The sequence below is a fragment of the Aplidium turbinatum genome, chromosome 2 (genome assembly GCF_918807975.1).
Source record: "Aplidium turbinatum chromosome 2, kaAplTurb1.1, whole genome shotgun sequence".
NCBI lineage: Eukaryota > Metazoa > Chordata > Ascidiacea > Aplousobranchia > Polyclinidae > Aplidium > Aplidium turbinatum.
In genome coordinates this window covers 11,117,461-11,131,390 of record NC_137473.1, presented here as the reverse complement: position 1 = coordinate 11,131,390, position 13,930 = coordinate 11,117,461, and the positions used below count along the sequence as shown (strand labels likewise).

The 13,930-nt window shown below is 35.2% G+C and overlaps 2 protein-coding genes across 2 annotated transcripts; one reads left to right on the top strand and one right to left on the bottom strand.

Moving 5' to 3' along the window:
* The first annotated feature begins 3,599 nt into the window (after positions 1-3,599).
* On the top strand, positions 3,600-8,299 carry LOC145765561 (neurocalcin homolog). Its single transcript, XM_082577397.1, has 3 exons — positions 3,600-3,831; positions 5,502-5,670; positions 6,421-8,299. Exons 1-3 carry the CDS (start codon positions 3,629-3,631, stop codon positions 6,589-6,591), a joined length of 543 nt encoding a protein of 180 aa, XP_082433523.1. The 5' UTR covers positions 3,600-3,628; the 3' UTR covers positions 6,592-8,299.
* Positions 8,300-11,672: 3,373 nt separating this feature from the next.
* Positions 11,673-12,551, bottom strand: LOC145788321 (putative methyltransferase DDB_G0268948). Its single transcript, XM_082600099.1, has one exon. The coding sequence runs from the start codon at positions 12,549-12,551 to the stop codon at positions 11,673-11,675; it is 879 nt and encodes a 292-aa protein (XP_082456225.1).
* Between the last annotated feature and the right edge of the window lie 1,379 nt (positions 12,552-13,930).

Genomic DNA, 13,930 nt, shown 5'->3' with positions numbered 1-13,930 from the left:
GGCGCCCCTGCCCGCCGCCGCTACTCCAACAAACATGTACAGTAGTTTCCCTACCAGTATAATTAGCCTACTACTGAAAAAGTAGCGGCGCTAGTAGGGGCAGGGTTGGAAGTAACGACTAGTTGTCACTATTCAATAGCGATATTAGTTGCTTTCTGAATATCGACTGCTGATACCCATTCCTTTTAAAAATAAATACTGAATGCGCGTCATTCACTGCTTTTTTATGAAAGCAACGAAATCATTATTTGTTTTTCATTAATCGATATTTAGGAGAACTGCTGAATCATTTTTTGTTGTTCACTTACTATCGTCGTCAAAACGAATTTACAAGATTTAGTTTTCGGATTGCTATCCGACTTAGTTCCCTTCCAGTTTTCGAACTTTAAAGGATTAGGAACATTTTTGCGGCAACATAGTTCAGAAAAACCATGCCAGTGAGAGTCGTTGACAGTGTTGCCAACCTTTCAGTTTTCCCGCAAGCTTAGGCCTGTTTAATTCGAGTTTACGTATTTTTTTTGAGTTTGCGGGTTGCTTGTTTTTTACTGGAATTGCGAGGTTTTTATTGTAGGCTAGTCAACATTGTATCCCTTTTCAAGATAATAATTTCTAGGAATGGCGTAAACAAATGTTATTCTTGAAATAAACGTGATGTATGGACTGCAATTAAAGGTTGTATTGAAAACTTTGAACTGCTAAACTGCGTGCTTTATGCCAATTGGCAATGGTTGCAAATTATTGGGCTTGTTTTTGTATTGATTTGCCTGTTTTGGACTGGTTTTTTAGATTCATTTGCTTGTTTCAAAAAACAACCTGGCATGGCATCAATGGTCGTTAAATACGCAAATACAATAAAATACAATATTTTTAGTAACTGCTATTCATTGCTTTTTTTAAAGTATCGATAGCGGAAAGTCATTGCTTTTTTGGGCACTATCGAATAGCGAAATAGTCATTGCTTTTTGACTAACGACTTTCAACCCTGAGTAGGGGTGCTGCAAAAGTAGCGCGCTACTATACACACCTCTGTATTTTCAAACAGTTTTAACAGTCGAACATTTTTTCGGCTTAACTTAATCCCCATCGTGAATCTGAAAATATTGTAAAAAATGGAATAATTTTCCTTGGTAATGCAGGCTACTACTTACTAATTCAATGCGATTTATTTTTTATTGTTGAAACGTAAAAGAAACGATACTGTAGAAATGAACTTAGGCTACAGCAACAAAACTAACAAAAGGAAAGGGTGGCAAAATAGCAATGGTTTAGGTTAGGCCGTGCATGTAAAGAGGGAGGGTGAAAGAGAAGAAATACCTTTATTTGCCAATCAACGTCTGTAAACGTTAAATCAATGTAAAAATGACGGGTTTTGCTCTCTGGAGACGCATTGAGTAGCCATATAGTATCGTGGGCCTCTTCAAATTTATCTACCGTTGGCTACCCTGTAATACTATTGTGAAAAAGATAAAACAAAAACGTTATGCTACTTTTTTTAGAAAAATTTATTTAGATGGTAAGCTAACGTTTGGCATCGTTGCATTAACGTGGATAATATTATTTTTCAGGCCCATTATTTTCCCGCTACGCTTCATTTGAGGTTTTTATATTGACATAGCATTGTGTAAAGAATGTAAATGAAAGCGTTGGTATTTGATTGTTGTATTCAGTGGATACCTGTGAAATGATACACAAAGACATAGATCACTAACAGTACTATCAACGAAAGCCATAAATTCCAGTCAGTCAACAACAAAAGCTGTGTGCCTTCTTCCCAAACTTCAAAGGTGGCCTACCTAATCAAGCAGCGCTTTTCGCTCTGCGTGTGATTGAAGGCAAACAGATTTTAATACCAGAAAAAGTTTACTGAACAGACTTTATTTAGCGTTTAAAGTCAGAAGAACCAAGCGTGTCAAGAAAAGCAGAATTTTATGAAGCAACTTTGTCTCTTGACATTGAGGTTATTGCTCAAAGCAGTAGATAAAGTTAAGTGAGCCTGTAGCAATCGTCTTTCTTGATAAAGGTGGTTGAAGTCTGTTAATAGTAAAGGTCACAAATGGCGAAATGGGCTGGTCTGAAGTGAAGTGACAAAATTTGCTTTCAAATCTAATTGTATTCCGGTTAATTACTCGAGTCAAGTCCTAGGTCATATAAACAGACTTGGACACAGGCCCGGATTTAGGGGGGGCAAAGGGTGCAGGTGCCCCGGACCCCCCGACTTTTGAAGGGCCCCTACGTGGATAAATGTGATTTTGTGTTTTTTTCTCTTTCAGTTTTTGAAGTTTCTGCAAAATGCTGTGCAGTGCTGGATTAATGCTAGCCTACTGTAGACGTAGAGGTGGTTTTTCCCGCCCTGGGCGCGAAAAAAATTTTTGCACGGGGGGCCCCCCATCAGATAAATCCGGCCCTGCTTGGACAACAAGATTTTTTGTAGTCTTTCGAAATTAGATTAGAATTAAAGTAATTTAAGCTTTTACAAATTAGACTAGGATTAGAACTATAGAGCTACCCAAGTTTTCACAAATCAGAGTAGAATTTAAACTAGATAAGAATTAGTTGGACGCAGTTGTATATTTTTTTAGTTGGATAAAAACGCCAATGTGACAACTCGGAATCAAAGTGTCATTCCACCATCACAGCGCCAAAACCACTTACGTCATAATATGCATTGTAACGTCAGTAAATTGATGAATTAATCGCATTTTTCATGACTTTGCTGCTCAAGAAATGGAATGACACTTTGATCTTGATCGTTTTATTGCATTTTCTTTGTATGGCATTGATAAGAGCGCAGTATCCTTCCATTTGCCAAAAAATACTGTTGGACAGACTAAAATTTCTAGCAAAACTGGAGATTGGATAAGAACTAGGCTACTGTAGGCTACGATTAGAGCAAACAGGTTTTTACCAAATTAGATTAAAATTAGAATTGGCGACATTTCGCTCTAATTTATCGAATTAGACAACTAGAATTATCTAGTTGTCCAAGTCTGCATATAGATGACTTCAAAAGGTGTGGCCAGGAATAATGTATCTATAATAATAATAATAGAGGCCAAGGAAACATTTTTCGTGTCCACCTCTAAACAAGTTAACAGGGATACCAAAATGAACTAGCCGGGGATTTTTAGAGATAAAAATGACCCCATTTTTATACAAAACAGTAGCACTCTGCCTGGCCTACAGCCAAGGGGTCTATTGGAAAAGATCTCGATTTCTAGGGCCGTTAAAAGGATAATTTGGGCCCAGTTGGCTTACCAATGAGATCCTCTTTCCCAATCCAGACATTCCTATAAGAAAAACGCATGATACCCAAAAAATACGCTTTTTCAAGTTGCCCGTCTCCTTGGAAAGGTTACGGGCCCCTAAAACCATCCCGGGTCCAAAAGTACCCCTTGGACTTTCCTATCAACGCCACTAGATATAGTCAGCACCTGGCTATATGCGTCTTGCCAAGACATAGCAGGAGAGTATTGAAAGCTTCCAAAACACCTTTTATAAACTTCTGGCAACGAATTAAACAGAAGATAAAACAAACTCTTTACAGCAGGCTGCTGATATATAACTTATTAAAAATATATTCTGTGTACTCGTTCAGATATAGACTACTACGTATTTGCAAAAGAACCAAATGGGTAGCTTGCCTTCAAAACCAGACAATTTGCCTGAGATTTTAAGCAAAACTGAATTCAGTCAAAAAGAGATACTGGATTTCTACAAACAATTCAAAAAAAGACATCCTTCTCAAACCATCAGTAAGGACGACCTCAACGGAATATACAAAGAAAAGTATCCAAAAGGAGACGCAGAAAAATTTTCCGAATTTGTTTTCAGGTAAAGAAGCGTTTTAATTTCTAAGAATCTTTTTTTCTAACCAAAAGCAACGTACCAGCAACCTCATTGACAGAGATCCAAACCAGTGAAATTTTCCGAAAACAGTGTAATCCTTATAAGAATTACTGTTCTCTTGTTTTTGTGAACGTGTCGTATAAGCTCAATGGAAAAATTGTAAAAGCTTATGTTTTGCATGGTAAGACATTGGCATTAAAATTGGCCAGCCCCGACAGTGATCCACACTGTAGCAATCCAGTATTATGCCAAACACGTTTTCCTTCCTAACAAATGAACCATTTTAACCCATACGTCATTTTCTAAAGATTTTGTATTTTTCCATCTAAGCTGCTTTAAATACTGCAGAAAAAAGGTAACAGAAAATAAAACTGTTTACACTCGCCCTTTGGCGGGAGAGACGAAGAGACACGAGAAAAAATAAAAATTAGAACACAGACAAATTGGATGACTGCTAAAACGTGATAATTCGTAATCTCTTATTATTTCGTTATTCTATAATGTTTAAGTTCATTTTTGTTATTAGAACTACAATATTATATGAACTATGAACACCTTCTGATAACTAAAAATTATAATTCGAATAAGAATTGTGTGGAAATAGTTGAATGGAGTCAAGTTGTCAAATTAGTTAAAATAACCGTCTGGCATACAGAATTTCATTAGACAGCCAATTAACATTTAAAAATCTCAATAAAATCATCCCTACACGTAAAAGAAATATATTACCACAACTTGAGACTACCTATGCCTCTCTTGCTAGAAGCATTAAGCTTGCCCAACATTTCATTCGATGGTTTATATTTTGCATTTCAAAAACAGCATTTGCAATGAGTTTGAGCCTTTTTTAGCCTTTAACTTACACCTCTAATATTGCCGCCAAGAATTCTTGGTTTACCTTCGTATACAACAAGTCTTTCAAAGGAATTGTTCTTTGACATCACACTGCAATGATGTTTAGTTTAAAACGACTAAAAAAAGAAACATTTGATGTCTGGGATCAAAAAGTTATTGTAAATTATTTTCTTTCCATCTGAAATATGCCGACTACTAAACCAAGTTTAATCTGTCATGTCTCTGTTAATTGCTCTAGCCCAGTGATGAGCAACCTTTTTGTGACTGTGGACCATAAATTTTTTTTAGAAATCTCTGTGGACCATAGCCTTTTTTGTATATCAGATTTATAATTGTGGCTTAAGTTTAGAAAAACAACATAGTAATAAGTAATAAATTTAACCAATTATTTATAAGTAATAATTGACCAAGTATCATAAAATTTTACGTCAGTGACTGCTTTGTTCTGTCACACATTAAGTTTGTTGTTTGTCACACATTAAGTCATAATTACAAGTAAAAGTTTGATTCAATCTTAATCTTACTGTACTACGCTTATTAATATCAACTCGGTTTCTTTTTTTACAAAAAATGTCATTAATAACAGAAAATCCAGCCTCAACTAACCATGTTGTTGGAAAGGATATGATGAAACATTGTACGATTTCGTAAACCTGTAGATTATTATTTATTATTTTAAATAATTATTTTATCCCTGGACCACCGAAAATTCTCTGTGGACCACTTGTGGTCCACCTGGACCACGTTGCTCTTCACTGCTCTAGCCTACCTTTGCTCTCACTGGTTGTTTTCCATCGCAGAATGTATGACACCGATAAAAATGGTGTAATCGATTTTCAAGAATTTGCATGCGGCCTGTCAGCAGTTTCAAAAGGCACAGAAGAAGAAAAGCGACGTTTTTCCTTTCGACTGATAGACGAAGATGAAGATGGTTATATTTCAAGGAAGGAAATGATTTTTCTTCTTGCTGTAAGTACACTGCGAATATGAATATGCCTTCCACAAGGTTACAACTGTAAATCTTGCTTGCAATGATAATAATAATCATGTTATATTTTGCTCCCATTGCGACAATAGACAGTTAGCCTACTGCCTACACTGCGAATACGGAAGCAGCAGAATAGGAATTATCTAGCCTAAGGGACATGATATAATCTTCGATTCAGCTTCCACCCATATTTTAGTAGGCTATACAATAACAAGGGTTAACGAGTGGCACGCAAACTACGCTAAAACTGTAAAAACTTCAAAATGTTAAAGAAAAGCTTCAATTTAGATGTCTATAACGTTCACAGCATATCCTAAAGTTTCTGAGTAAGCATCTTGCTTAAAAACATAGTTATCAGTGTTTTTTGCCATTTTTGTACAATCAAACGTGGATTCAGTAGCCTATAAATTACCTCATTTACCTAACAGGCTATAGTCAAATTATGTAAGCGCATTTCTTCTTCTTCAACAGATTGATCATGTTTGATCAGCTGTGATCTCCCTTATGAACTGCCTCCATTTTGTTCTGTCTTTTGTTTTTATTAGTGCTTCCGGCATGCTTTTTATTCCTGTAATTTGCTTGATATTGTCAAAATATTTCATTTTTTGTCGTCCTTTTGTTCGTTTGCCTTGCACCATCCCATTACAAGCGCATTACATTGGTTGTTTTACGTAATAATATTGTGTTAGTTATTTTATTGTGATTTTATCATCCTGTGTTGCTTATTTCAGGCTTACTTCCGACTACAACCACAAGTAAACAAAACGGCACTAGAGCGCGCGATAGAAAGAACAGAGAAAGCTTTTTCATCATTGGACAAAAATAAAGACGATATGTTATCTTATGATGAATTTAGCCAAATTAATTTAACGCCACTCTTAAAACAACTTGTGTACAAATGATGTCTTTTTATGTAGGCTACTACTTTTTAGATTTCTTTACTTTAATGGCTTGTTTTTTTTATAACCAAGCTTCAAGCCAGGAACACACTAAACATTAAATAAATGTGGAACCATTGCTTTTCTATTTCTGTTGACTTTTGTATTTTTATTGCCTGAGTAGACAGTTTTCTTTGTTGTGCCATGTAACCGAACACCACAGGTTTTCAAACGTAAGCTGAAATTACAAACTAAGGTTGAGAAAACCATTGGAAAGCGTTATCGAGAGTCTTCAAAACAACGTTTTGCTAAAGCGTTGTTTTAAAGTTTTAAAATAATTGAAAATTAGTTTTCAACGGTGCATGCCTTGTATCTGTCAGCGCTATTTGTGATCTTTTGACCTAATTCAGATATTTCCAAGTTTGTAGTCTTCATCAGGCGCGGATTTATGGGGGGGGCCCAGGGGGCCCGGGCCCCCCCCCGAAATGTTGCGAGGAATTATTGTTGAAATTCTATGTATCCGCATCAAATCGTTTGATATGCGTCTACACAACTGATATTAGTCCCACGGCAGACTTCACTTATCTGGGAGGGGGGGGGGTAATTTTTTGTTATTATTATGGTTAAAATCATCCATCGATCAGACTCCTTTATTCCGTTATACAACTGTAAATGCATTTTAATAGCAACATTTGTTGGAGCTGACTCAGCTGAAACCAATGCTGAACCAAATGACGTCAGTTGAAACAATCTGAAACCTTGAATGGCTGTTTTATAGTTTTTAGCCTTCATTATAATTTCAATCAATTGCCGTCTATGCTTGCAAACATACAAACATCCAATTGGTCATGGACACTGCATACAGGGTTTTAAACCAGATTTCAAGTTTACTTTGCATGCTTAGCAATTTTTATTCAAGCAAAATGTATTTTTCAAACATTCACAATTGATGAAATGGCTGTTTCTTTTAATGTATATTTTATTTTATGGCATATCGTATATGTCGTAGTATAGTGGCGTAGCCAAGGGGAGGGGGGGGGGTTACAACCCCCTCCCCCTTTGGCACGCGTGTGACATCACGATATTGAGAATAATGCTTTCAGTCTCTGTTTCTCTAAAATAAAGTTTTCCTAATTTTAAACGAAACTGCATTAAAAGAGCGAGTTTTGCCAATACCAAACATTTAAATATCTCAGCCAGGAATTAGCAACAAGAAAACATAGAGACTTAGGTTTATTACCGAAAAATCCGAAGAAAACATGATCTTATCACCATTTTACAGGAATATTTATACCCACATTTTTGTTGAAAATGCTCCCAGAATGCACCAAATTCAAAGCAATTTTTCAAAATTTTCTGGGGGCTGCCCCCCAGACCCCCGCCGCTGGGTGTCGCATTTGGCGAAGACGCCGACGGGCTTCGCCCGCCGGCCGTAAAAACCCCCTCTTTCAAAATTCCTGGCTACGCTACTGTCGTAGTATCATTGTTAATATCTGTTTTATCTTTTTCTTTCTGTTTAATTGATTTTCAAATTTTCTGGCCCCCCCCGAAAAAAACTCCTAGATCCGCGCCTGGTCTTCATCTATTGTGGTTTCGGAGAAACCTGTATGTTCTAAAGTGGGATAGTTGCCCAAATATCATAGTATTTTGCTGATCTTACTATATGTAATTGTGGTATAAATTGCTCTGATTATAATCTCACTTTGCAAAAATATATATTTAGAACATCGTGTTTGGAAAGCAGTTAAGGATTGGTTAGAAATAGTAAGTAGTAGATTCTACTATTTAGAAGTCCATGGGTTAGTTTTAAAATAAAAGCTGATCATCGCCTGCCTGAAAACAACAGTTGTTTGAACAAGACAATACGTAAGTGATGTTTGTCAATGTGGTCAGTGGCCAAAAAGAAAAACTTGCTGCGCAAAGCAGAAGACTGAAAACAAGAAAATTTTGTGTGATTGATCTCGTACAAAAGCAGTTTGAAGCTTTTGATTTACTGAAATGCACGTTTTGTTCTCGAAATTTGCGTCACTCAGCAATCTTTGTTTTTACAACGTCCCACTTTTCAAGTAAAAAATTTCAGCTTTGAAGGTTTTCCTGACGTTGTCTGAAATCGTAATTTTCATTATTCAGTGGCCGTTCATGTTACATAAAGGGCTGTCCATAAAAGACGTCCGCTGTCGGGGGGGGGTTGCAAACTGCAAATTTTCTTTATGAGACATAGATTTTGCAGACATGGGAAGAAGGGTAATTTTTTTGCAATTTTATAAGGACGTCTGTTATGGACAGCTCCTAAACACAAATCGGCTTTACAAAAATCAGCGAATTAAAACTTAGCCTAGCACTCAGCTTGAAAGCGAAAAAGACGACAAAATGTGTGAAAACAACCTGCAAAGAATCGCCGCAAGTCAATTGGCACATTGGAAATGCAAAATGATGTTTAGTTGGTCAAAGAAATCGTCGATGCTACCAATTTTTTTTGTCGGATCCGTACAAAATGATATCGAGCCAGACGAAACATTGAACTCGGTGATGATGAGTAACTTGGAGTGGGTGTGTTTAAAATCATAGGCGTTCTGCCGAGACTCGTTAGAAAGTGTCGAGTAATGCAAAAGTACGTCGATTTAGCCGACTTATATTGTCTTTTGCTGTTGACTATTGAGACAAAATATAAAAACATTAGCCTACTTGCGCTATCCCACAAAAATCGTTTTTCTTTGTATAAACTACTTGTCTTTTGTGACCTTACTAGGCCTACTGTCGTAATCGTTTGTTGATATATTCTGTTTTTTATTTCACCAACATCGTCTAACAATCACAACAAATAACTTAAACAGAAAATAAATAATATCAGTGATTGGTTTATTGCAATCAAAAATGTATCATCTGCTCGAACACATTTAAGACCTAAGATTTGACAAACAAGAAAAATTAAATCAACTTTAAAGCCGTCAATGAACGAGATGAACTGTACGTAAGCAAACAAAGCATGTTGATATGCAGTAAATAGGTCTATGGGTGTCGCCATGGTCTTGAATTGTCAGCTATATAATAAGGTTCAAGCACACATAAACTGTTTATTAAACGTTCGGCAATGCAAACTAAAATTACAGTAAACACACAATCATATTTAGGAACAACGTCAACTGCAGAAAACGTAAATAAATATTGTATGCAGCAACTAAAAGTTTTTTACCTTGTCTTTTAATTTAAAATAATCTACGATATTATTATGCTCAGTTTGGGGGGAGGCTGTCGATTCTTCTTATGCTTTAGGAGTGATATCTCTGTTATTTTTTAAGGCACGATTTCAAAATTTGGGATTCACTTTGTAAAATTATTTACGCTGAGCATATCCGAAAATTAAAACTATGTGAATTTTAGAACTGCTCATATACGTTGAAATGTTGAGGTGACTTTTGACTGTAATTGTAGCGTGAGTTTACACATTATTTTTTGGTAGAGTAATGAAAAACATGCATTGTAATGTTGTGATTAAAACTTTTTTACATATTCTCGATTTGAATCTATATTTTTCATGCAAAATAATATAATAATGCAAAATAACATATAATAATGCAAAATAACATATAAACAGAATATGAAATATTTCAGAGGATGTGCTGAGAAATGCCTTATATCTCTCAATTTATAACCTTTATTCGCTCAAAATTTCAGCTCAATAGAGGTAAATAAAAGTTAGGAAAAGTCAAGAAATCTCGTAGTCGCAACCTCAGTGGTTTTAGAGATACAACTTTTGATACAAAAAAGTTGAATTGACAGCCCCCCCCCAACCTTCAAAGGGTTAAAGCCGTCAATGAACGAGATGAACTGTACGTAAGCAAACAAAGCATGTTGATATGCAGTAAATAGGTCTATGGGTGTCGCCATGGTCTTGAATTGTCAGCTATATAATAAGGTTCAAGCACACATAAACTGTTTATTAAACGTTCGGCAATGCAAACTAAAATTACAGTAAACACACAATCATATTTAGGAACAACGTCAACTGCAGAAAACGTAAATAAATATTGTATGCAGCAACTAAAAGTTTTTTACCTTGTCTTTTAATTTAAAATAATCTACGATATTATTATTGTTTTATTTTCAAGATTCATTCGGTCAATGTTCGTCGTAAGATAAATTAGATAAATCCAGTAAATAAATTAAATCAGCGCACGCTGCATATTGCAACCAAGTTATTAATTCAAAAGAAGGATACAAAGCTAAAATATAATTCTTAGGATCTCATAGTAGCCTAATTACAAAACAAAAAATTAACACCTACATTACTTACTTTTCAGAATTAGAAAAAAATAGCCTACAGCAAGGAAGGAAAAACAGGATGCTTAAACCATAGGCTAAGGTCATAAAATGCAAGACTGTCATTTAATTCCAGCAATTCTTTTGCCAGAAAGGTCAGATATTGTAGTAGGCTACACCAATCACATAAAATAATAACTTATATAAGGTATGTAGCCTAAGCTATTGTTTTTTGAAATATTAAAAAAAAATTGGAAAACATTTTATCCCTATTTTGCTCAACAATAAGTCAAATTGAGATGCCATAAACAAACTGCAAATTTTCAAAAATAATGCAATAGAACTGATTATTGGAACATTTTTGTGCTACGAAATAGTTTATATATTTAATAAAAAAAATTCCAGAACGTTAAACAAAATTTATCGTAGACCAGGCTTCTAAAATAAAAAACCGGTAACAAAACTAGAGTAAGATATTCCACACTTTCAAAGTTTAGTAAAATTATGCTCCCATTATAGGCTACTCCCCAAGCACACCTAAGTAAAAACATCTGATTTAGATTTTTTTTATATCATCATGTTGTCAACCTCCTCGTGTTAGTTACGTAAGTTAAAAAAAAAAAGTAAGAAAAATACATAATACATGATTATACGAATATAAACTTAATCATCGTCAAGGACCTTTGCATTTTTGCATCATTTTTTTTTTCAAGAAAGTTTAAAATATTTTCCAATAATTAAATCTAAGTAGCCTAAAAGATGCTGTCATCAACGTTGAATTTCTGTTATCCAATGGTAGATTATTTGCTAGACTTAGCGTAAGTTTGATTTCAATTGCTGAAACCTTAAATTTTTGCAAGTACGATGAAGAAATCAAATTGAGCCTTCATAATCTTTTCATTTTCAGGTTCTGCTTCTAGCTTCCATAGCTTTTTTAGATCTTTTGAAAACTTCACTGCGAAGTCAAACAACTCAGCGTTTTCCGGATTTACACTTTCTTCCCTTTCTTCCAGTTCTTTCATTTTTCTGTTCATGTAAGAATAATATGAATCCGTAGATCGCATGAATCCCAAAACATCATTCATCGACCACTCCTGACAGACTTTAATGTTGTCGATATGCTGTTTCGTCACAAATGGCATTGCGTCAAATATGCTTTTGTAATGGTTCTTAATGTTTAGGTATGTCTGGAAAACTTTGGGGTCGTCTTTTACTCCTTCCAATATCAATTGCTCCAATAAATCACTCGCTTTTAAGCAGCAGTAACCGTTAGTGAAGAGCCTGGGATTCCAGTAACCAAATAATCCAATACATCCTGAAGGTTTTAAGATTCGTTTAACCTCATCGTAGAATTTGGGGAAATTAAACCAATGTGCTGCAGACCCAGCCACAATGACGTCAGCACTGTTGCTTGCAATCGGTATATTTTCAGCCGTCCCTTCCACAAATTCAATGTGGGAGTGCTGATTTTGCTTCTTGGCGTGTTTGAGCTGCTCCATACTTACATCCACAGCTACAATTTGCTTGAAATAAGGAGAAAAAATTTCGCTTGATTGGCCACTCCCACAGCCGACATCAACCAACAAATCTAGCTTTTCGGGAGGATTACTGTCATGGTTGGTCTTGTAAAACTTTAATAACGATTCCGCTATTTCAACTGGGTAATGTGGGCGATATTTTACGTAAAATTTTGCAATTTCGTCGCTTTCATAATATCTATTCATTTTCATCCACTTAAATCAAGAATGATATATCGCACGTCTGCAAAATTGCAAAAATGTCATCAGTATAACTTCTGCTTATGCAAAATACTAGGGCGACTAGGTGTACCGTTTTTTAACATTTTTACCATTCTGTGGTTTGGATAAATGACCAGTTTTTTTTTTTTACAAAACGTTTTATTGCACCAAAATCAAAATCCAAAGCTGGTTTGGTATGTGTTATACGAGTGGCCTAGTGTGACTCATTTGATTAGGAGTGCACTTCAGAAGCACAAATGCTTAACTTGACGATTGAATTTAGTTTTCGACAACTTTTATTCTATAAAGTTCGAAATTTACTCATTATCGTATCCAATACGCATTTGTAATATCTGTCCATTTTCATCTCTCTGATTATTCGCGAACTCGAGCAGTATGCACAGTTGCACACATGAGAAAAATGTCAAGAAACTATTTCTCAAACGAGTTTTAAAAAGTCCTTTAGTTTTATATTTTTATTGACTACACTGCTGGTTGTTCTCATTTTAAAATGTCCTACTTTGCATCTTTTAACAAATTTTGTTTGTTCAGCGCGGCAGCGCCATGGTTCAGCTTAATCTTTTTTGCTAAGAGTGGTGCTGATGGTAGGCTTATCGATACGCTTTTTATACGGATATATCTTTGCATGAAAAAAATCTGCAATGCAGTAAGCGCTACAATAATTTAAGTCAGCACGTCACCAAATAGCCCTGGCCCAATTATGAGCTTATGACACTCGATTGACAACACAAAAACATAAAAAACGAATAATACTTTGATGTGACGATGATGTCATAAATGCGTTTATAAATAGGCTACTTGATCTGTAACAATGTTTTTAAACCGCAAATTCATCAGTAACGTGTTATTACAATGTTTTGGATATTTGTTTAACCAGTTTTGAAAACAGAAACGTTTCAAATAGGCCCAATGGGCCTATGCATGAGTTATGCTATTCAAGAGACACATGAGTCAGCTAATCAGTCCCTTTTTACATTAAATTTACATTTACAACGTACGTAGACGTTGAATCAATGTGCAAATGACAATTCGTTATCTGGGTGGTGACTTTTATCGCTCACATGTCTTCATATTTCATACCACTTCATATTTCCAGAAAATTTATACTTTATTAAAAGATTTTTTTTCAAAGAAATATTAATAAAAAATTATATTGCAACTTCAAATCTATTGGGGAGCACTTGCCCTCTGTGCCCCTTAGAGGCTACTGATTTACGACTTATTTTGTTTTGTTGGTCTGTGTGTTTTCTAGTTGAAGAAATACTAAAAAATTTTATACTTACACTTATGTTACTTAGCCTATGTGTTTCATAGTGTCATAACTCTCAAATAGCCTACTTTAA